The 23,869-nt window shown below is 49.6% G+C and overlaps 1 protein-coding gene across 1 annotated transcript in view; it reads right to left on the bottom strand.

The window, feature by feature from the left end:
* Positions 1–4,975: 4,975 nt before the first annotated feature.
* Positions 4,976–23,869, bottom strand: part of LRRK1 (leucine rich repeat kinase 1) — a 133,876-nt gene continuing 114,982 nt past the window's right edge. The window contains exons 30-33 of the mRNA XM_060260081.1: positions 21,166–21,282; positions 13,267–14,117; positions 10,786–10,887; positions 4,976–5,227 (exon numbers count right to left, since the gene is read on the bottom strand). Of these exons, the coding sequence (XP_060116064.1) occupies positions 5,050–5,227; positions 10,786–10,887; positions 13,267–14,117; positions 21,166–21,282 (1,248 nt within the window). The 3' untranslated portion in view covers positions 4,976–5,049. The remainder of the gene's footprint in view (positions 5,228–10,785; positions 10,888–13,266; positions 14,118–21,165; positions 21,283–23,869) is intronic.

Genomic DNA, 23,869 nt, shown 5'->3' with positions numbered 1-23,869 from the left:
TAGATGCTTTTGAGATGTGGTGCTGCAGAAGACTCTTGAGAGTCCCTTGGACTGCAAGAAGATCCAACCAGTCAGTCCTAAGGGAAATCAACCCAGACTGTTCATTGGAAGGTCAGATGCTGAAGCTGAAGCTCAAATACTTTGGCCACCAAATGGGAAGGGAACACTCCCTGGAGAAGACCCTGATGCTGGGAAAGACAGAAGGCAAAAGAAGGGGATGGCAAAAGATGAGATGTCTGGACAGCGTTACTGATGTAACAAACACGAATTTGAGCAGACTTCGGAGGATGGTGGAAGACAGGAGGGCCTGGTGTGACTTTGTCCACGGGGTCGCAAAGAGTCAGACTCGACTGTGCGACTGAACAACAAAAAAACAGCAAGCTCGGATTGCTTCAGTTCCCCACCCAGAATTGAACTGACAATGCAAATGTTACAAACCCGTCCTGGGACTCCAAGTTTCAATCTATTTCAAACAGGATCTGCTGGGGAAGCCATTTTATTATCACGACAACGAATGTTTCAAACATTCCTCTGTACATGCTTGCAAAGAATACAAAAGTCAGCAGCAGCCTTATCAACAAGTAAAATAAGCTCTCTCTAGGGACTTCCATAAAAATAGCAACTGCTCTCTTATATACAGATTTCTCAGCTTGTCAGTCAACAGAGACACTGAGGGCGGCCTTACATGCTGAGGGAACACAAAGTAGGGGGTGGGAAGGAGGCTATAATTGGTCACGCTTCAGGATGTGCTCTTCCCCCTTGCCAGTGGCAGTCAATGCCATGGAAGGGAAGGGGTGGGACAGAAGCAGCCAGGGGTGGAATTCTAGCAGGAGCTCCTTTGCATATTAGGCCACACACCCCTGATGTAGCCAATCCTCCATGAGCTTACAAGGCTCTTTTTGGTAAGCTCTTGGAGGAGTGGCTACATCAGGGGGTGTGTCCTAATATGCAAAGGAGCTCCTGCTAGAATCCCACCCCTGGAAACAGCCAATTTGAATGATTTGTGGAAATACAACTTGCTAAATGATACATTGCGAGGAGGAGAGCCGAATGAAGGGCTGTCATTTTGGACAGCAGCTCTGATGACCACCTAGCTTGCTGCCCAAAATGGCAGCTCTGCGTACCTCTCCTCTCTCTGCCCCGGACCGTTCAGCTGGTTGCGTGTCCAGATAAGAGTTACAGTGGGTCTTTGCCTCCCCCCCACCCCGCTTTCTAAAGAATGATGTAGTTCCGCCCTTGTAGAGTTTAAGAAAAGGTGGCTTCCAGTTTTGGGGACCACTTAAACCTGAACTTTCGGGAAGTCTTTGCCCAAATGATAGAGCATTGCCGAGATATTGCTGATAGGAAGACCCAGACGTTCACCCCAGTTCAGCTCCCTTCCCCAAGGAGGCAGTGTGGACAGGGCATCACAGGGGTGTCAAACTCATTTGTAATGAGGGCTGAATCGGACATAAATGAGACCATGTCGGGCTGGGCCATGTCAGGCCAGGCAATCTCTGTACCTATTTAAGATTAGGTAGCAGAGATATAAACTTTATAAAGGACACAGACAAACACAATGATTTTTTAAAAAACTTAAAATATGATTAAAACATTAGCGCTCATTGGTCTTAAAGGTGCTTTCTTTGTATCTCTCCCATGGGATTCAGTGAACTAGGCAAAGGAAGCTCTGGTTCTTTCCTTCCTTCCCCAGGGGACCAGGAGGGGGAGAAGCCTCAGCCAATAGCAGGAAGAGAGGCCTGGCTCAGTAGCTCTACTGTGCGATTGAGAGAGCCTGGCTCTCCCTCCCTCCCTCCCCAAGGGAGGAGCCTCAGCCAATGGAGAAAATAGAGGCCTTGTTCTATAGCTCCTATGCGATCAAGCAAGCCTGGCAAAGCAAGCTGTGATGCGGAAAGAAGCAAGAGAGGGAGAAGGAAGCAGACGACAGCCAGTTGCTCAGGGGCCTGATAGGAGCCCTCCGGGGGCCTAATTCGGCCCCTGGGGTGTCTTCTTTAGGGGACTACGAGACCTGGCCTCGTCAGCTGATGAGCAGCTTAAGTAGCCCCTGCATACACAGCAGGTTGTGACAGTCATTCCTGCCCTTTGGGTTGATTATTATTAATTGTATTTATAAACTGCTCAATCCCCGCTTCTGCAAGGCTCTGGACGACATACAACCTATAATAAAACCAATTAAAATCCATTTCCAGAGCGTTTTAACTATCCGATAGCGATAAACAATCCCTGTTTTGACTGCCAGGCTACATCCATGGGCAGAGGGGAAGAGGGCAAAACAGATGTAATTAATTTGCTGCTGAAAGCTCTTTCCCCCTTTGGGTTTTAAGGTTCTGCTGAACAGAAAAATCACCGGGCAAGTCTCCCGGGTAGAGTGGCAGACTCTGGTTAATTTCTCACTAGGCTTGTTCCGGTCTCGGAGCCCTTCCTCCCACCCCCCACGTTTCTGTCCGATTTTGCACAAGTTGCTGCAGGGATGCGACTCGCCCCGCTTCTTTGCTGTGGCAAGCAAGATCCTCTGAAAACCCGTTTCTGCTTGCCTTGGGAAAGAGACGGGGCAAGTCGCAGGCCCGTAGCAGCTTGTGCGAAATCAGACAGAAGCACCGGGGGGGGGGGAGAGGGGGGAAAGGGCTCCGAGACCAGAACAAGCCAAGTGAGAATTTGGTCTCTGTCCCCTGCCACTGATTAGCTGGCTGGTGGGGGTCCTTACCAGGAGCAGGAGGGAGGCACAGGCTCCATTGCCAGCAATGTGGCAGCATCACTTCCGGCAAGTACAGGAAGTGACATCATCACATCAGCAACATCGCTGCAAAGCTTTGCTATTTGAGCAAAGACTCTATGGTAGAAGCCATTTTTATCAGAGCTTTATCAGAGTTGGAGATCTAGCTCATGCACAGCGGGCAAGGAAGAGGACCCAATTAAAAATTTACAAACAGGATGAACCGCAGCAGCAGAAACACGATAAAAGAACACACACACACACACCCAGTCGCCACTACTGGATCCAAACACGTTTTCCAAATCCAAGTCAGTTTCTCCATTAAAAAACAAACAAGCTCTCATAAAAACTGTGCTAAATGTTTGAAAACGGGATTCCTTTCAGGAATTTCACCTCCCCATAAAGACGCTGGGCCCGATTCCCCACTAGCCTTATGCTGCTCTCAAGCTCCTCTTCTCCGCAGGGCTCCATCAGATTTCACACTATCTGTCCCGGGGCTGCAACTCGCTTTGCCTCTTTCGCGCAGCAAACAAGATCCTCTAAAAACCAGTTTCTGTTTGCTCCACGAAAAAAGCGAAGCGAGTTGTAGCCCCAGGGCAGATAGTGTGAAATCTGACGGGAGCCCCGCGGAGAAGAGGACCATGAGAGTGGCGTAAGGCTAGTGGGGAACTGGTCTGGTTCTAGACCCCCCAAAAATTAATGCCTAAATTCCACTTATTGCAACAGGGGATATTGTTAGGTGCTTAAGCAATCTGCCTCATTTTTGTTGGTCATTACTACAAAAAAAAAAAAAAAAGAGGTCTATGTAACTGGGGAGTCAGTGCATGAAGGAAAAGCCAACCCATGGATCCTGGAGGGTTTTTGTTTTGCTATCTTCTGGGCATTGTGCAGGTGTCACTGGGTGTTTGTGGGGGGGGGGGAGGCAGAAGGTATTTGTGAAGCTCCTGCATTGTGCAGGGGGTTGGATTAGATGACCCTGGAAGTCCCTTCCAACTCTATGTTTTGAAGGAAGTCACCGAAGGGCCGATTAACAGTCTGGGAGGGATGGTGGCTCAGTGGTAGAGCATCTGCTTGGGAAGCAGAAGGTCCCAGGTTCGATCCCCAGCATCTCCAACTGAAAAAGGTCCAGGCAAGTAGGCGTGAAAAACTTCTGCTTGAGACCTTGGAGAGCCGCTGCCAGTCTGAGTAGACAATACTGACTTTGATGGATCAAGGGTCTGATTCAGTAGAAGGCAGCTTCATATGTTCATATGTCTGAAGTGCCCAGACTGGATTCTGGTGTCTCCACTCTGTGTCAGATGTAACAGTAGCATGTGGGTTGAGGGGTCTGATTTGCATCAGAACCACAGCAGTGTGGAGAAAGGAATTCAACCCTTCCCCCTATGCCATTTCCCCAATCTGGAAAAGTCCCATGGAATCTTGGGGGACCACTTCCCATTGGGAAACAAGTTCATGGGAGAGGGCTTCATCCTAGTCTCTGAGGTCCTGATCCAACACTCGGCACTTGACACATGGAAATTGAGGAGAACCTCTAACTCATGTCTGACAGTTGGGGACAAGTTGAACACAACCTGCGGACAATGGGCCCAGCCCGAATATCCCATAATCTGTGAAGAGACTAGTTCACTTAATGCCTGGTTAGCGTCAATGTTCCCTTTAAGCTGCGGAGTCTTGTGAGCAAAAATGCTACCTTGTGAGCTGCTGGCATGAAAGTTGGGAGCGACTGTATAAAACCAGTGTGCTCTGGGGCCTTTCCTGAGCAGGATGAGCGAAGATAAAAATGTGTGAGCCAGAAGCTAAACAAACTGTGAGCTAGTTCACACTAATGCAGAGGGAACACTGGTTAGCATTCTGTTACACAAAACCCCCATAAAGCATTATGTTGACCTTTCTTGGCTTCCGCGGGCCAGATTCTCATGATGGTGAAGAAAGGTTTTGTTTTTGACACAGGGGTGGGATTCTAGGAGGAGCTCCTTTGCATATTAGGCCACACCCCCTGATGTAGCCAATCCTCCGAGAGCTTACAGGGCTCTTTTTTTGTAAGCTCTTGGAGGATTGGCTACATCAGGGGTGTGTGGCCTAATATGCAAAGGAGCTCCTGCAAGAATTCCACCCCTGGATGTAGGTGGCTAGAGGAGTGAATTCAAACATTACTGAAAAGGTGCAGGAAGAATCCTTCTGGTAAGTGTCTTTTAGCAGCAAACAGAAGAGCAGATCCCCCCTCTCCCCCTCCTCCCAAGCTTCCATATTTCTGGAAAATTTAAACAGTGTCAGTTTTCCCAGTTTTCTTCCCGTTCAACCTTCCTGAGGAGCCGCCTTGTTTAGGTCCACCGCTGCTACCTTCTCTTTCTCATGCACGCCTCCAGCCTGCTCAGTTCTTCATAGGACTTGTAGAAAATGTCAAAATGTTTGGCCCCCCATCCTTTCCAGACGGCCACGCAGTACCCCGTGTCGTCGCTGCTGAAGCAACAGGCGACCATGTCCTTCGCCAGGACAGCAGCATCCACCAGGGACCTGGGACAAAAAAAAGAGTGAAGGGTTGGAGAAAGAGGTTCAGGGCTATTCCGTACCAGGTTTTTGCTGCAACTCAAGAGAAAACTGCTGTTAAGAAACTGAGCTGCAGAAAAAACTCTCAGAAGAAAAGGCTTTGTCAGCAGAGAGCCCTGCAAGTATATACACTTATTCGGTTTTGGTTTGTTTAAAAAAACAGGTTTCTCATCCTTTTAGGCCCATTAAAGTGCAGCCAGCTGCTGGGGAACGAGGAAATGAAGACTATATTCAGGGGAACTGCACTGCTGTATTTTTATTTATCTTTGGGAATAGGAAAGTCTCCCGGCCCCACCCTGCAAAGCCCCAGGTATTTTCTGAGTTAGACTTGGTAACCCTAAACGTTATAGTGGTGTGAAGGGAACCATTTTGGCCGTCTCTGAAAGCATAACATTAAAATGGTGGCTGAGCCACGTGGAGCTTCCGTGAACCCCTGAACTTAAGAATCACTTGCGATCAATCCCTTTGGAGGAAGAGTGCAATCCGCATAGGACAAGTTTTTACAAAACTGCCAAGATCACGACCAGTGTGCAGGATCAAATGAGAAAATAACAGAGAGAAAACCACACAAATTTGCAAGGAAGGGGAAGAAGTTAGCATTGCTATGCGGCTGCGCTAGGGCATCTGCAAAAATCCCCTCCCTTCCCCCCCATTTAGTGGCACAAGATTAAATAGAGCTTCTGCCAGAGGACTCCTCCTCCATACAAACTGCAGCCCTGTGCAAAGCATGTTGGAGTTGCAACGGATTTTGCACAGGTGCATGCACACGCACACACACACACACTGCCTATGACCACAGCTTGTCATGTCAGTGGGTTCTACCATGCATTCTGTATGCTCAACATGTTCTCCCCATATTAGGAGATCGTGTGACTCCCATTTTACACAGAGGCTGATAACACAGCAGAGAATCCTCTAGCACTCCGTAACACAGGGCTTCATTGCTTACCCGTTTCAAAATAAGTCTTGTCAATTTCAACATCATCCCTGCCCCCCCCTTTGCCCGAGTTCCTTTGTTCCCTTTCATTCAATAAACGAATGCTAGAATGCATGCTCAAAGTCTGAACCACGAGGATTTAAATGGAAGGTGCTTGCTGGACACAACTGCACAGATGCGATAGGGCAATTGCGTGCACCTTTGGACCACCCCCCCCCTCCACACGTCACAAGTGACATTCCACCCTGATGCAGAATAGTGCATTTTAAAAATTGTAGCTGCAGAATAAATACACCGGAAGAAAAAGAACAGTGGGCATAAGGTGGACACGGGATCCAAGGTCAAGATTGAAGGCTTGCTGCTCTGAAAACCTGCAGTAAGATGTGCATATGTAATGGACCCTGGTGTGTGGGCAGCATCTGCTGAATTTTTATGGGGCACTGGGGAGCCATGGAATGCCCAGGGGTTGGAGTCAAGGATGAATTATGCAAATGAGGGCAAAATATACGATGCAAAACAGTTACTGCAATTGTGCAAGTCTACTCATTTGGCTCTTTTTTTAAAAAAACAAAAACCTCAGGTAGCAGAATTCTATTTTGCTTAGCGCCAGGGCTTTTTTTTTGTAGAAAAATATCAGCAGGAACTCATTTGCATATTAGGCACACCCCCTGATGGCACCATTGTTTCACATGAGTAGAAAAAGCCCAGCAAGAAATCATTTGCATATTAGGCCACACACCCCTGCCACCAAGCCAGCTGGAGCTGCATTCCTGCTCAGAAGAAATTGCATTCCTGCTCAGGTGCGTTCCTGCTCAGGAAAAGCCCTGCTTAGCGCAAAGTCTGGATGGCTCGGAGGTGAAAAACGCAACAGCTGGGTCTGCACCTGCCCTGCAGTTCATAATGCTCTGCATGCCTTTGCCCAGTCCGCCCCCCCCCCCTCCGCCTTTCTCACAAACAGCACATGATCTCTTGCAGAGTCAGAAATTGGGCAGCAGATAAAAGTGACCCCTTATTATTGGCTGGCTTGTTTGTTTACCTGGGAACTCCTTTGGTCTGTGAAGCCCCTCCCCTGTTTGAAATGCAAGCAACTGTTTTCCACCGAGCTGAAGGAAATGAAAGCCAGCACAATCTGCTTAGGAGGAAACCATGGAAAGACACCCTGCTTGTCTCAAACGAGGGGGGAAAAGAGACTTTGTCTCCCCCCTCTTTCAGAGGGCCATTTTATGGCACCAGCCCTCTCTATACATGATGAAGTCCTCATGTTTGTTGAGTGAGGACACAAAAGATGTTAATGCAGATATTCCAGGGGAGTTTGGGGCTTTCCAGACTCACATGTGCCCTTTCGCCCCCCTCAGGCACGCAGAGCACTCAGGCAGCAGCGGCTGCAGTTTTCTTCTCACCAACATTCTCTCCTCATGAGAGCCAGTTTGGTGTAGTCGTTAAGTGTGTGGACTCTTACCTAGGAGAACTGGGTTTGATTCCCCACTCCTCCACTTGCAGCTGCTGGAATGGCCTTGGGTTAGCCATAGCTCTTGTGGGAGTTGTCCTTGAAAGGGCAGCTTCTGGGAGAGCTCTCTCAGCCCCACCCACCTCACAGGGTGTCTGTTGTTGGGGGGGGGGGAGTAAATGAGATTGTGAGCTCTCTGAGACGCTGAGATTCAGACCGATTTCCCAATCACCCTACGCTCTGATGTTCCTCTTTTCAGCACGGTGTCCTTCTGATTTCCCACTAACTGCCCTGGGGTTTCATCGTGCGTTGCAATTTTTGCACGGTAAACAGAAACCGATAAAACCCAGTCTCTTGTTGCCACGTGAAAACGGCAATGCAAGCTGAAGCCCCGGGGCAGATAGTAGGACATCGGAAGGATACCACGCTGAAAAGAGGAACGTCAGAGCGGCATAGGGTGCGTGGGAAATTGGCCTCAGAGTATAGGGCGGGATATAAATCCAATATCGTCGTCTTCTCCTCAAAGCGCTGCAACCAGCTTTGCGAAATCATAGATCGAAGTAGTAGACAAGTGCACCTTTAAGACCAACTCAGTTTTATTCAGAAGGTAAGCTTTCGTATGCTCTTAAGCAGACTTCATCAGACAAGTGGGCATGGGAATTAAGATATTCTTAATATGAGTGGGCAGTGTGGAATCATGGGACTGTTTTTAGCAGATTAAAAGAATCACAAATAGGGATCTGTGTTGGTTGAAAAAACACTGGAGAGGAGGGTGATAAAAAGCAGACTGCTGTCGTAGGGGTGCCATAAAACTAGGTAACATTCTGGCCTCGTTAGTTTAAACAGAGGGCATGGTTTCTCAAGAGATTATAACATCCATATAGTTTGCCATAGGATGGGCTGGTATATGCAAGAAGACAAACAGCCAATATCCCCCATTTGAGTATGTCAATACAAAAACAAACAAACAAATATTCTGATACACTGTTCTAAACACTGGAACAATGTGGATGCACGGCTATACTTTTTATCACCCTCCACTCCAGTGTTTTTTCAACAAACAGAGAAATAAGATAAGTTAGTCCTTAGAAAAACAGGGTGCATTAAAGTATAGTGGAAGGTGGGTTAGTATATGTAATGAGACAAACAGCCCACATCCCTCATTTGAGCATGTCAACACAAAAAACCCCCATTATTCTGAGTCACTGTCCTAAAAGAGAAATACATTGTGGATGCACAGCGATACTTTTTATCACCCTCCACTCCAGTGTTTTTTCCAACAAACACAGATCCCTATTTGCGATGCTTTTAATTTGCTAAAAACATTCCCATGATTCCACACTGCCCACTTATATTAAGAATTTCTCAATTCCCATTCCCACTTGTCTGATGAAGTCTGCTAAAGAGCATGCGAAAGCTTACATTCTGAATAAAACTTAGTTGGTCTTAAAGGTACCACTTGTCTACTGCTTTGTTCTACTGCTTCAGACCAACACGGCTGCCTACTGGGATCCACCTTTGTGAAATCATGTTACTTTCCCAGCTGAGCTAATAACAGTTCTATGAGATGGCTTAAAAGGGAGAAAGCAGCAGAGAGAGGAGAGCTCCTTGGTCATAGGGCTGCCAAGTCCCTGCTTGGGCCACAGAATATCCAGCCCCCGGTTCCTCTTAGCCTCCAGTGCTCTGAGCAGTGGCGGGAGGAAAAAACAATTATATCCCATGATGCCTCTACAGTGCTGCATCATTTCTAGCGAAATCCAGAAGTGACGTAGGTAGCTCTAGGAATTGCTGGACACACAATGGTAAGACCACAGAGTTCACAGTGATTCCTAGAACGACTTATGTCACTTCCTGTTTTTCATTTAAGATGTCATGACACTGCAGTTGATGTCATGCCTCCCCCCCTCAATATCCCCACTCTCAGTCCTCCTGCCTGGTCACAAGGAAGAAAGGGCATGAAGAAGAAGATATTGGATTTATATCCCGCCTTCCGCTCCGAATCTCAGAGCAGTTCACAGTCTCCTTTATCCTCCTCCCCCACAACAGACACCCTGTGAGGTGGGTGGGGCTGAGAGGCCTCTCCCAGAAGCTGCCCTTTCAAGGACAACTCTTACGAGAGCTATGGCTGACCCAAGGCCATTCCAGCAGGTGCAAGTGGAGGAGTGGGGAATCAAACCCGGTTCTCCCAGATAAGAGTCTGCACACTTAACCACTACACCAAACTGGTTCTGAAACACTCTGGGGGGCAGAAAACTCCCACTGAAAGTTTGCTTCAGTCCTTATGATGTCGTTCAACAAAAGGGAGGACTCGGAAATGTGTAAAGAGGCACAGGAAAGTATATTTAAGTGGCTTTCATATGACAAGATGGTGGGGACCCCAGATCCAACCTGTGAATTCAAGCTGCAGCCATACACGGTTGATGTGTTCCCCTCTCTTCCCGTGTGCATGCTGGTCTTGGTCTCTAAGCTGCATGAAAGTGCAGGCTGCTGGGGGCTTTCTTAAAATCTTGTGATCCTGCCATTTATTTGGAACTCTTATAGCTTTAAGTAACTCACTCTGGGTCCCTCAGAGAGGCACCGAGCCACAGAGGGCACTGAATAGTCTTACTCAGGTGCCTGGTTTCAAGACCATCTTTGCAACTATAAGGACTAGAAACTTGCTTATTTAAGTGAAAGCTAAGACTGATTCCCCACTAGCCTTACCCTGCTCTCTCTCTCCTCTTCTCCGCGGGGCTTCCGTCGGATTTCGCACAAGCTGCCCCGGGGCTGCAACTCACTTCCCCTTTTTCATGCAGCAAACAGAAACCGGTTTTTAAGAGGATCTTGCTTGCTGTGCAAAAGGGGCGGAGCAAGTTGCAACCTCGAGGCCACTTGTGCGAAATCTGACGGAAGCCCCCACGGAGAAGAGGAGAGTAAGAGTGGGGTAAGGCTAGTGGGGAATCGGTCTAAGAGTCTCAGAAAGGAACATTTGTCAGCCTGGTTGCTTATTGTCGGTCAAGCTCTCGTCTTTCGAACGGCAGCAGTGGTTCGGAGTGTTGCCGTTGGAGGCCTTCGCCAGCCTTCTTCCGCAAGGAGACAGAAGATGTTCCCTCTGGGCTGTGGGTCCTTCCCCCAACCGCCCCCTTTCCCGATCCCCCTTACCCGTAGGGGGCCAGCTCGCCAGCCTTCAGTACCGCCAGCACTCTCCCCCGCTGAGCACTGCCTTCCTTCTCTAGGCCGATCACAATGATATCTCCGCCTCGCCTGGAAAGGGAAAGTGGAGGATTTCCGTTACACGCTGTTTAGGAGGAGGGGGAGTTCGTTCTGGAAGCAGGAAAAATGCAAACTTTAAAGACTTCCTTTCCCTAGAGGAAGGCCTTTGAAGTTGCTGCAAATGCCATTCCGATTTTTTTTAAATCTGTTTTTCAGGTTGGGGCTCACAGCTGAGATTTATTGCTCTGTTTAGAGTCTTAGCAAGTTGCCTTTTAAAAAAAAATGCTAAATGAAACACGTTTTCTGCAGATTTATTCCTCTGCTGCTTTATGAAAGGAATTTGCAAAGGACCAAATGGGATCAAGCATTCAGCTCAAGCTGAGAAGAATACACAAAGACACCCACCGCTTTAGAAAGCTGGGAGGACCATTCAGCAGAGAGAGAGACAGAGACCGATTTCGCACTAGGCTTGTTCCAGGCGGAGAGCCCTTTTGCTCCCGGCGCTTCTCTCCATTTTCACACAAGCTGCCGCAAGAGCTGCGAGTTGTCGTGCTGTTTTCCTGCAGCAAGAGAGAAAATCTTACAAGCGGTTTCTGCTTGCTGTGGAAAAGCGGCACGCCAACTCGCAGCTCCAGGGCAGCTTGTGCGAAAACTGAGAGAAGCGCCGGGGGCAGAAGGGCTCTCCACTTGGGAGAAGCCCTCGTGTGAAATCAGTTAGAAGAAGAAGATGATATTGGATTTATATCCCACCCTATACTCTGAATCTCAGAGTCTCAGAGTGGTCACATCTCCTTTACCTCCCCTCCCCCCACAACAGACACCCTGTGAGGTAGGTGGGGCTGAGAGAGCTCTTACAGCAGCTGCTCTTTCAAGGACAACCTCTGCCAGAGCAATGGCTGACCCAAGGCCATTCCAGCAGCTGTAAGTGGAGGAGTGGGGACTCAAACCCGGTTCTCTCAGATGAGAGTCCGCTCACCTAACCACTACACCAAATTGAGAGACAGAGAATTTTCTAGGATAAAAGTTATAGTACAGGCTCCACCTGGACTGAGAGCCACCAAGGGGAGAGGACGTGGTTCAGTGGTAGAGCATCTGCTCGGCATGCAGAAGGTCTCAGGTTTAATCTCCAGCAGCAAGGACTAAGCAGTATGTGATCTGACTCAGTATAAGGCAGCTTTGAGTGTGTTCTTGATTAGAGAAGGGGCTGTGGCTCAGAGGCAGAGCACCTGCTGGGCAAGCAGAAGGCTCCAGGTTCAATCTCCGGCATCTCCAGTTAAAAGGACCACACAGCAGATGATGTGAAAGACCTCAGCCTGAGCCCCTGCCAATCTGAGCAGGTGATACGGACTGTGAGGGACCGATAGCCTGATTCAGTATAAGGCACATTCACGAGTGTCCTTATGAAGCTGCTGTGAGTTCTGCTCAAGATGGCACTGCCCTGGAACAAGCTGGCATCCCTTTCCTCATTGGCAGGCACAGGCTGGATCCCGTGCCACCACCCAGGTGTGTCTTGTGGGGGCTACTCTGCTGCCGCATGGGAGGGGCACTCCCAGGGGTGTGTGTGGCTTGGCCTTCCCTATCCTAGAGGAGGTTTGTGCTATTAGCCACAGTATATATATGTGTGTGTGTGTATACACACACAGATATATTGGCCACTGTGTGACACAGAGTGTTGGACTGGATGGGCCACTGGCCTGATCCAACATGGCTTCTCTTATGTGACACAGAGTGTTGGACTGGATGGGCTATTGGCCTGCTCCAACATGGCTTCTCTTATGTTCTTATGTGACACAGAGTGTTGGACTGGATGGGCCATTGGCCTGATGCAACATGGCTTCTCTTATGTTCTTCTGTGACACAGAGTGTTGGACTGAATGGGCCATTGGCCTGATCCAACAGGGCTTCTCTTATGTTCTTATGTGACACAGAGTGTTGGACTGGATGGGCCACTGGCCTGATCCAACAGGGCTTCTCTTATGTTCTTATGTGACACAGAGTGTTGGACTGGATGGGCCACTGGCCTGATCCAACAGGGCTTCTCTTATGTTCTTATGTGACACAGTGTGTTGGACTGGATGGGCCACTGGCCTGATCCAACAGGGCTTCTCTTATGTTCTTATGTGTGACAGAGTGTGTTGGACTGGATGGGCCATTGGCCTGATGCAACATGGCTTCTCTTATGTTCTTATGTGACACAGAGTATTGCACTGGATGGGCCACTGGCCTGATCCAACATGGCTTCTCTTATGTTCTCTGTGATTCTGGTGCTGCCTCTTAACAGTTAACCAAGCCCAGTCCCCTCCCTGGCTCCGTGGGCTGCTTCCGATATGGTTATCCAAAAACACCAGAATGGAACCCCGCACTTCGAAAATAAAAAGCAGAATCCATTCTTTTAAGCCATCCCCCCCAAAAAGTCACAGCCCTGTTTACCTGGGAATCCAGACGAGGTCTTTCACAGGAAGTATCGTCACAGCCTGGAGACGCCCTGCGCTCTCACCGGCGGGTCCCAAATTGTTTTCTGGTCTCTCGAGGGAAAGGCCGGCTTCCTCGGGCCTGTGGGGTTCCTCGCAGTCCGTCGAGAAAGGCGCGCTGGAGGCGCTCATGGGGGAACTGAGCGGGCTCGAGGGGGACCTCGTGACCCTGTTGGTCACCGAGGGGGTGTGCGAGGACACGGAACAGTAGTCCGTGAGGGAGTCCTGGTGGTTTAGTATCTGAGTGCCCAGCTCCGAGTTGTGGATGATGCTGATGTCGGCCAGAGACCCTCGCTCGGGAGTGGCGGTCCTGTTTCCTGCCAGCGTCGTGGTGGAAATCAAGGCAGAGGGCTGCTGAACCGTGAACATGTCCCGCAAAGGGCTGCAGTCCCCACAGAAATAGCGTGCGCACAGCTGGTAGGTGGCGGTGTAATACAGGACCAGGAAGTTGGTCTCGCTGTCCAAGCACCAAGCCACCTCCTCCCCGTTGCAGTCCGAGCTGCAAGCGACGGACACGACCGTGGACGGGGCGCTGTAGGGTTCCAGCCTCCGGGCGATCTCCAGGGTGGCGCAATCGATGATGAGAAGGCCGGGGCCGTTGCCGTACCAGACCTCAGTGCTGCTGTTTGCCGTTTCCATGGCTTTCACGGGGTACGGATTCTGGCGGGGGTCGTCGTCGCCGATCAGAAACACGGAGCGGTTAGCCGAGCGGGAGCACACGTAGCGGCAGGTGCTTTCGGGGATGCCGCCCGAGGCTTGGAAAACAGCGATGAGTCCGTCAGCCATGCCAGCCAGCACGAGGTAGGAATTCTACAGGCAGAAGAGACTTTAAGGTCAATCAGTTCCCATCGGCGGAAAGCACAGTGGTTAGAGGGCTGAACTAGAGGCAAAGAGGCTGGGGTTCAAATCCCCTACACTGCCATGGGGCTCTTTAGCTTGGAGAAACATCGACTGAGGGATGACATGATAGAGGTTTACAAGATTATACATGGGATGGAGAAAGTAGAGAAAGAAGTCCTTTTCTCCCTTTCTCACAGTATCAGATCTCGTGGACATTCAGTGAAATTGCTGAGCAGTCAGATTAGAATTGATAAAAGGAAGTACTTCTTCACTCAAAGGGTGATGAACACATGGAATTCACTGCCACAGGAGGTGGCGGCTACAAGCATAAACAGCTTCAAGAGGGGATTGGATAAGGATATGGAGCAGAGGTCCATCAGTGGCTATTAGTCACAGGGTATAGATGGAACTCTCTGTCTGGGGCAGTGATGCTCTATTCTTGGTGTTTGCTGGGGGGGAACAGTGGGAGGGCTTCTAGTGTCCTGGCCCCACTGTTGGATCTCCTGGTTTTTTGGCCACTGTGTGACACAGAGTGTTGGACTGGATGGGCCGTTGGCCTGATCCAACATGGCTTCTCTTATGTTTTTATGTTCTTATCGGTGACCTTGGGCCAGTCTAACCTACACAGGGGTGCTGTGAGAATAAAATCGAGGAGAGGGAGAAGGTTGTGAGCAGCCTTAGGGCTCCCACTGGGGAGAAAGTTGGGATATAAATGAATACATCAATAAATAATAAAATCAGAGGGACCCAGCCCTGCCTCTGAGTTACAAGGGAGACGAGTGACATGCCCGATTTTCACAGGCTGATTTCAGCAGTTCTATCAAGATGAAGGAAATCCTTTCCAGCTTCTTGAGCAAGTACAGAATACAGGTTTCCTCTCTTAATCCTCTCCTCTCCATGTTCGTTATTTGTTACCAAAATATGCCCAGAGTATCACTTGAAATGTCAGCCTCTCTCACTGATCCAACCAAGGCCTTTTCTGTAGCAGGCACTTCTTTGCATATTAGGCTACAGCCTCCTGATGTAGCCAATCCTCCAAGAGCTTACAGGGCTTTTAGTACAGGGCCTACTCTAAGCTCCAGGAGGATTGGCTACATCAGGTGGTGTGGTCTAATATGCAAAGGAGTTCCTGCTACAAAAAAAGCCCTGGGACATGCATCCCAACTAGATGACTTCTAACTTGAGAATGCAAGCAGCACAGAGAGCATTCTAGAGGAGCATTCTAGAAGAAGACGAGATGACATTGGATTTATATTCTGCCCTCCACTCCAAAGAGTCTCAGAGCGGCTCATAATCTCCTTTATCTTTCTCCCCTACAACAAACACCTTGTGAGGTGGGTGGGGCTGGAGAGGACTCTCACAGCAGCTGCCCTTTCAAGGACAACCTCTGCCAGAGCTATGGCTGACCCAAGGCCATGCCAGCAGCTGCAAGTGGAGGAGTGTGGAATCAAACCCGGTTCTCCAAGATAAGAGTCCGCACACTTTACCACTACACCAAACTGGCTCTCTAAGGAGATGATTGCACAAAACCAGACAGAGATCCTGAAAGAACTGCATCTCCACTGTGTGGAACTTCTCTAAGGCATGATCTAGACCAGTGGTCCCCAACCTTTTTGGCCCCAGTGACCAACCCCAGGGCCAGCTGGCCCACCGTGGCCCCAGGGCCGGCAGGGTGGGGGCACCAAATTCGGCCTCGCCCCCCCCCCCCCACGGTGCTGCGAAGCCTCGCCACCCTGCCCCGCCCCCATGCCTCCTCCTCCTCCTCCCTCTGTTTTTACAATATTAAGGCTGGGGAAGGGGCCATGAAGTGTCTTCCGGGCTCTGTAAAAGCTGACACCCTCCGCCGATCACCTGATGGGCAGGGAAACTGTGTGAAACTGCGGCAGCAGCGACCAGCAGCTGCTGAAAAAGCCACGCTGGTCTTGCCTCCTTCCCACTTCCTTCCTGTGCGGGGGAAGGAAGTGGGAAGGAGGCAAGGGCAGTGCGGCTTTTTCAGCAGACGCTGGCTACTGCTGCCACAGTTTTCCTTGTTGATCAGGTGATCAGAGGGGGCGTCGGCCTTTACGGAACCCGGAAGGTGCTTCATGGTCCCTTCCCCAGTCTTACTATTGTAAAAACGGAGGGAAGAGGAGGCGCTGAGGGGGGGAGGCACCGTGGGCAGGGGGTGATGAGGCTGTGCGGGGCTGCGGAGGGACAGGCTGTGGCCCGGGGGTCGAGGACCCCTGATCTAGACGCACAACAGGATGAAGGGGCAGAGAGGGATACAATGGACTGTGGAGGAGGGATAATAGCAGGGCTTGTTTTAGTAGCAGGAACTCCTTTGCATAGTAGGCCACACACCCCTGATGTAGTCAATCCTCCAAGAGCTTGCAGGGCTCTTCTGATAGGACCTACTGTAAGCTCCAGGAGGATTGGCTACATCAGGGGGGTGTGGCCTAAAATTCAAAGGAGTCCCTGCTACTAAAAAAACCCCCGGATGGCAGGTTTCAAAAGCTCTCCTACAGCAACTGTTCCCTGTACTTGAAAAACCAGCAAAGCATGTGAAGGACCAGGCGTGGGGGAAGCACGGAATGGTGACCTTCCCCACACCTGCACATGGTGGTGGAAAATGCCATCGAGTCACAGCTGTATAGCAAACTCCGTAGGGTTTTCAAGGAAAGAGACTAACTGAGGTGGGCTGCCCTTGCCTGCCTCTTGAACAGCAATTCTGGACTTCCTTGGTGGTCTCCCATCCAAGTACGAACCACGGCTGACCCTGCTTAGCTTCTGAGATCTGATGGGATCAGGTTAGCCTGAGCCATCCAGGTCAGGGCATCCCTGCATTACAGCCCACCCCATAACTCCCAAATTCACCCACAGACAGGGGTGGAATTCTAACGGGAGCTCCTTTGCATATTAGGCCACACACCCCTGATGCAGCCAATCCTCCAAGAGCTTACAAAAAAGAGCCTTGTAAGCTCTTGGAGGATTGGCTACGTCAGGGGTGTGTGGCCCAATATGGAGAGGAGCTCCTGCTGGAATTCCACCCCTGCCCACAGATACAGAATAGATCCTAAGCGAAAGCGAAGAGGGGCAGGAACGGAGATTTGTCTTCTACTGTACAGAGCTGCCGTTCGGCAAAAGCAAGGCGATCGTCTCTTTAAAACAAACAAAAGCTCTGCTTTCTGTAAGAACATAAGAGAAGTCTTGTTGGATCAGGCCAATGGCCCATCCAGTCCAACGCTCTGTGTCACATAGTGGCCAAAAAAACCCCAAATGCCACCAGGAGATCCACCAGTGGGTCCAGGACACTAGAAGTCCTCCCACTGTGCTACTCCCCTCCCAAGCATCAAGAATAAAGAGCATCACTGCCCCAGACAGACAGAGAGTTCCAACAATACGCGGTGGCGAATAGCCACTGATGGAGCTCTGCTCCATATGGTTATCCAATCCCGTCTTGAAGCTGTCTATGCTTGTAGCTGCCACCTCCTGTGGCAGTATAAAACCCCTTTGTGAAATCACCAAACAGGGAACAGAGAATTCAGAAAAGAATGTAGTTGTTGGATCGGATGTGAAAGATGACCCACGCAAGGAAACAAGGGCAGGCCTTGAGCAAACTCTGCCAGCCAGGCATCGAGAAATATCTATCACATGCCTAGCAAATGCTAGCTCATTAAACTCTTCAAGTTCCAAGAAATCCTACTTTTTTAAGATTCCATTCTGAAGACACTTGGGGAAACCTCTTTTCTAAGAGAAAATAAGACAGATGATGAAGAAGAAGAAATTGGATTTATATCCCGCTCTGCACTCTGAAGAGTCTCAGAGCGGCTCACAACCTCCTTTTTCTTCCTCCCCCACAACAGACACCCTGTGAGGTGGGTGGGGCTGAGAGGGCTCTCGCAGCAGCTGCCCTTTCAAGGACAACCTCTGCCAGAGCGATGGCTGACCCAAGGCCATTCCAGCAGCTGCAAGTGCGGGAGTGGGGAATCAAACCCAGTTCTCCCAGATCAGAGTCCGCAAAGATTCCCCCTTTTCTCTTCCTAGCTCATGGCTTCTAAGGAAGGCTGCCTCTTTTGAGAACACGTGGGCGGGGAAGATGCGGGAATGTCCATGAAATATTCTTGAAGTTATCACAACACACCTTCAAGAATCAGAGAACCACTGCTGAATTAGGGCAGTGCTGGTTGGTCCCATTTTCCTTCCCTCCCCCTTATATTTTTAGCAGTAGTAAAGAATAATCCTGACCTGCTGTGCAGGTCAGGCCAGCCTGCTCTTGTCGTATTTCGGAAGCTAAGCAGGGTTCCCCCTGCTTAGGAGGGGAGATCACCCCTGCTAGGGAGATCACCAAGGAAGTCCAGGGGTGCTGTGAAGAGGCAGGCAGTGGCAAGCCACCTCTGTTTGACCGATTTCCCACTCACCTTACTCCGCTCTCACGTTCCTCTTCTCAGCGGGGCTTCCTTCCGATTTCACACGATCTGCTGCGAGGCTGCAACTAGCGTCGGCTTTTTTGTGCGGCAAACAGAAACTGGTTTTTAGAGGTTTCTGTTTGCCGCGCGAAAAAGCCTGCGCTGGTTGCAGCCCCAGGGCAGATCGTGTGAAATTGGACGGAAGCCCCGCTGAGAAGAGGAACGTGAGAGCGGAGTAAAGTGGGTGGGAAATTGGTCTTTGTCTTTTGCTTTGAAAACTCTACAGGGTTGTTGTAAGTCAACTACATAAGAGAAGCCATGTTGGATCAGGCCAATGGCCCCTCCAGTCCAACACTCTGAGTCACACAGTGGCCAAAAAAAAACAGGTGCCATCAGGGGGTCCAGGACACTAGAAACCCTCCAACTGCCCCCCCCCCCAAAGCACCAAGAATACAGAGCATCACTGCCCCAGACAGAGAGTTTCAACAATACGCTGTGGCTAATAGCCACTGATGGACCTCTGCTCCATATGCTTATCCAATCCCCTCTTGAAGCTGTCTATGCTGGTAGCCGCCACCACCTCCTGTGGCAGTGAATTCCATGTTTTAATCACCTGGAACTTGACAGCAGTTTACACCAGGGATCATTTTGTAGAAAAATAGGTGGTGGATCTATTAGCATAACTCATTAGCATATGCCACCCCCATCCCCGCCAAAAGCAAGAAAGCAGAGCCCCGGGCAAGCAAGGCCCGCTTGGGCTGGCTAGAGATCCAGCCAGCCCAAGCAGGCCTCACTCGCCTGGGGCTCTTCTGGGCTGCCCCCCCCCCCCCCCCCCCCGCAATCAAAAGGCCAGCAAGCCACCCACCACTTAAAATCACATAAGTGGAGAAAGGGTGGTGCGGACTTCTCCTGGGGTTAATGAGGGCTGCTGGGGGCACGACAGAGCCCCTGGTGGCTGACTGGCTGCCCGCTCTCCTAATCCAGGGACTGTTATGCAGCTGCACCTACTATTCAGTGGACAAGGTAGATGGGGAGGAAGAGGGGGAACCCTCAGAAAAGTTCAGGAGCTGCACTCCTGTGAGCTCCTGCTGAATCTGAGGCCTGGTTTACATACAAAGAGTGACAGCTGTCTGCTGTCAAGGTTTTCAAGGCAAGAGACAAATGGAGGTAGTTTGCCATTGCCTGCTTTCCCACCCAAGCAGTAACTCCGGCCAGTGCTGCTTAGCTTCCACGTGCTGACAGGACTGGGCTAGTCAGTGTCAGACGTGTAACTTAGCTATAGTACTGTAACTGGTAGAGTGTAGTTACTTGACATGACTAACCCCATATTGTATTCTGTGATGCTATGTTTCCTGCTTCTACTAACCGTGAGAACAGCAATGTGCATTTTTCCTCAAGGCAATTCCTAACCGCAAAGAGAAGAATTTCACACTAGGCCCAGAAGCCATCTGGCCCTTTGAAGTTAGCATAATCAAGGTAACAGTGGGTAGCTTCCTGGGAGCGAAATAAGAAAGTATGGGAAGCGCCGACTGTCTCCAAGGGTGTGAGAATGCTGTATTGTTTCCTCTTTCTGAATTGTACAAAAAGGCAAGGCTCAGCCCTGCCTGTTATCAAACTCAACTTGCTACTTTCCTAGACTGTTTGTTCTCAAATAAATGGATTAATTTTGCAACATTATGATCCGTCTCTGTTTGAAGTTCCACGTCTTGACAGTCAGGGCTATTTAAGCTGCTCTAGAGAGATATCTACTCAGGCCTCATTTTGGGCAGGAGTTCACAGGATTGGAGCTCCATAACCTCTAAATGTCATTGTGCTCTCTTTCTTTCTTACCCCTCTCCCCAAAAATACTTGCTCCTGGGCGCCTTTGTTCAACCACCCCCCCCCCCCAGGAGAATTTTGCTGAACTCTTAAGATTTGACAAACTTTCTCATATTTTCCCCTAAAAAAAAAAAGAAAAGGGAAAATAACCCAAACAACATGAAGCCAGACAGACGGAAATCTTCATCATGCCACTGTGGCTGCATAGGAAAAAATAATTACAAAAAAAGAGAGATGGGAGTCAGGTTTTATTCTGACAATTCTAATTTAAGAAGCATTTTAAGGTAGATTTTGAGCTGATATAATTTAGTCCACCTTCCGGTGATGTCAGGGGTGTGTGGCATATGCAAATAAGTCATGTTAATGTGCTCTGGCACCTCTTTTTCTACAAAGAAAGAGTCCAATAAAATGCAGAGGTTCTGGAGTTCCACTCCTGTGAGTTCCTGCTCAAAATGAGGCCCGCTTGCATGACTGCCTTGCCTTGGAAAGCCAGGAAGAGCCAGTGTGGACTAACGGTCGGAGTGTCAGACTAGGATCTGCAAGACCCGAGTTCAAATTCCCATTCTGCCATGGAAGCTTGGTGAGTGAACTTGGGGCAGTCGACCCCTCTCAGCCTCACCTACCTCACAGGGTTGTTGTGAAGATAATAAAGGTGCACGCTACTCTGGGTCCTCCATGGGGAGAATGGCAGGGAATAAATAACATCAAATGAAAGGTGGGGGGGGGGGGGAGGGACATACTTTGGATTCCCTTCCCAAATGCAGAAACAGACGTATCTTGTTCATGTTCTTGCTTTAAAATCCACTCTGCTTTACCTTTTTTAGAACAGGTACTGCAAAGAGACAGGTGACAGCCGCTGGGGTGTCCATGCTCTTTTGGGGAGCCTTCAGAGGACACATGCCTTGCAAGCTGTAGACGTAAATCTTTTGGTCCTATAAGAAAAGGGAAAAACCTGAGCTGGCGGTGTTGCTTTAACCATATCGCAGCTGAAAAAGGCACACAATAATCGAACCTTTCCCCACAATAATCCCTGTCTATTTCTTAAATCCTTTAAGAGTGTTTTAGGAAGACCTAATCCTTTAGAGCAGGGGTGGTCAACGGTAGCTCTCCAGATGTTTTTTGCCCACAACTCCCATCAGCCCCAGCCAGCCTGGCCATGCTGGCTGGGGCTGATGGGAGTTATGGGCAAAAAACATCTGGAGAGCTACCCTTGGCCGCCTCTGCTTTAGAGCATCTCAGCATTTTGCGCTTATGCAAAATGTCAGAAATGAGAATCAGCTGTTCATTGAGGAAGGTGCCATCAGATGGGAAGCCTCAGCCACGACCATTTTATAATGCAAACATATTGCTCTAGTTTCCATCTTCTCTGCTTACAGGATCATTGTAACTTTGGGGTAGCAGGGTTTTATTTGTAGCAGGAACTCCTTTGCCATATTAAGCCACACACCCCTGATGTAACCAATCCTCCATTTATTTATTTATTTTTCCTGCACATGGTCCGGGTCCACTCATTCCCTGATAAGGTCATCAGCGACCGCGGGCCGCAGTTCGTTGCCAACTTCTGGCGGGAGTTTTGCAAATTGGCGGGGATGGAACAGGGGTTGAGCTCCGCCTACCATCTGCAGATGGACGGACAGACGGAGCGGGTGAACGGGCTTCTGGAACAATACTTGAGGTGCTACGTAAACTTCCAACAGTCCAACTGGGTGGAGTTACTGCCGCTTGCCGAATACAGGTACAACAACAGCCTCCACAGCTCCACCAAAATGACTCCCTTCCGGGCGGTGAACAACTACGTGGGAAAGCCGTTCCCTTCCTTGCCAGGAGGCGGAGGCAACTCCCAACCCACAGACTGTCAGCAGTGGTAGAGCCGCCCGGTGAAACCTGGAAAGTGATCCAGGAGAACCTGGAAGTGGCCAAAAGGGATTACAAAGCACAATTTGACAAAAAACATAGCCCCTGCTGGGATTTCAAAGTGAGGGAGACTGTTTTCCTGTCAACTAAGAACTTGCCATTACCACAAGCGTCTAGGAAGTTGTCCTACAAAGTCCTGGGTCCCTTTAAAATAAAGAGAGTGATTAACCAAGTGACTGTAGAACTGGACTTGCCCAAACTGTTTAGTAAACTGCACCCTGTTTTCCATTGCAGCCTTCTTCGTCGAGATCCGGGTGGGTCGAGGTGGCACCCTCGTGGGCCGGAGCCCAAGCCCATCTTGGTGAAAGGCCAGAAACACCACGAAGTATAGGAAATCCTGGACTCTAGAATCCAAAGGGGGGTCCTTTACTATCTAGTGCATTGGCGCTATTTTCCACCTAGCTGCGACGAGTGGGTTAAAGCCTCTGATCTAAATGCTCCACAACTGCTTAAGCAATTTTACCTACTGCACCCGGACAAACCCCGAGCAAGAGCTTGGGGGGGCGGGCAGTATGTCAGGCTCTGTTCATTGATACTATTGCTGAATGCTGATTACTAACCATGTTGCTTAATGCACCTATATGCTTACTAATCCATGATAGCAAAATTGTAGGGGGGGGGGCTGAGTAGGGAATAGCCAAGGAGTAGCTTCCCAAGAATATCAAAGGATGTGGGGCAGTCTTTGAAGTGGAGAATGCCCGCTAGTTCTCACCTCCCCCCTAGAGGCAGCAAGGACATTGCCACCGGGAAATGTAACCACCAATGGAAAAAGATAAGGGGGAAGCTGTGTGAAGATTCACACATGCAAAAGCAGCCTTTGTTTTGGGAACTGGGGAGTAGATGCAATTGCTTTGATGTAGAATGTTAAATATCCATGCAGTGAACTGATCGCCATCAGTTCCAATCCCTATCATGCTGGAGTAACTTTGGAGTATACAATAAATGCAACTCTGTTTCAAATAACAAGTCTGCTCATTTGGAAACTTCAATGAACCTTCGCTGACACCAAGAGCTTGCAGTAGGCCCTGGAAGAAGGGCCCTGTAAGCTCTTGGAGGATTGGCTACATCAGAGGGTGTGGCCTAATATGCAAAGGAGTTCCTGCTACAAAAAGAAGAAGATGATGATATTGAATTTATATCCTGCACTCCACTCTGAAGAGTCTCAGAGCAGCTCACAATCTCCTTTATCTTCCTCCCCCACAACAGACACCCTGTGAGATGGGTGGGGCTGAGAGGGCTCTCATGGCAGCTGCCCTTTCAAGGACAACCTCTGCCAGAGCTATGGCTGGCCCAAGGCCATTCCAGCAGATGCAAGTGGAGGAGTGGGGAATCAAACCCGGTTCTCCCAGATAAGAGTCCACACACTTAACCACTACACCAAACTGGCTCTCTGTGAGCCCTGTGAGACTACTAAAATCCTAATGCCCTGGTTACTGAATGTTCCATTTTTGTAACTGTGCTGGCTTGCTCTTAAGTCCTCGTGAGAAAAGGCGGACTAAGAACAGCATAAATAATAAAAGAATAAATACGTGAATTGGCCCCAAGGGGAAAGAGCAGAAGGGAAAGACTCCACCGGGGCTGCCCATTCAAAGCGCTGCTTGGTTC

This window comes from Heteronotia binoei, chromosome 19, assembly GCF_032191835.1.
Source record: "Heteronotia binoei isolate CCM8104 ecotype False Entrance Well chromosome 19, APGP_CSIRO_Hbin_v1, whole genome shotgun sequence".
In the NCBI taxonomy this organism is placed as follows: domain Eukaryota; kingdom Metazoa; phylum Chordata; class Lepidosauria; order Squamata; family Gekkonidae; genus Heteronotia; species Heteronotia binoei.
This window is presented reverse-complemented; position numbering and strand designations above follow the sequence as displayed.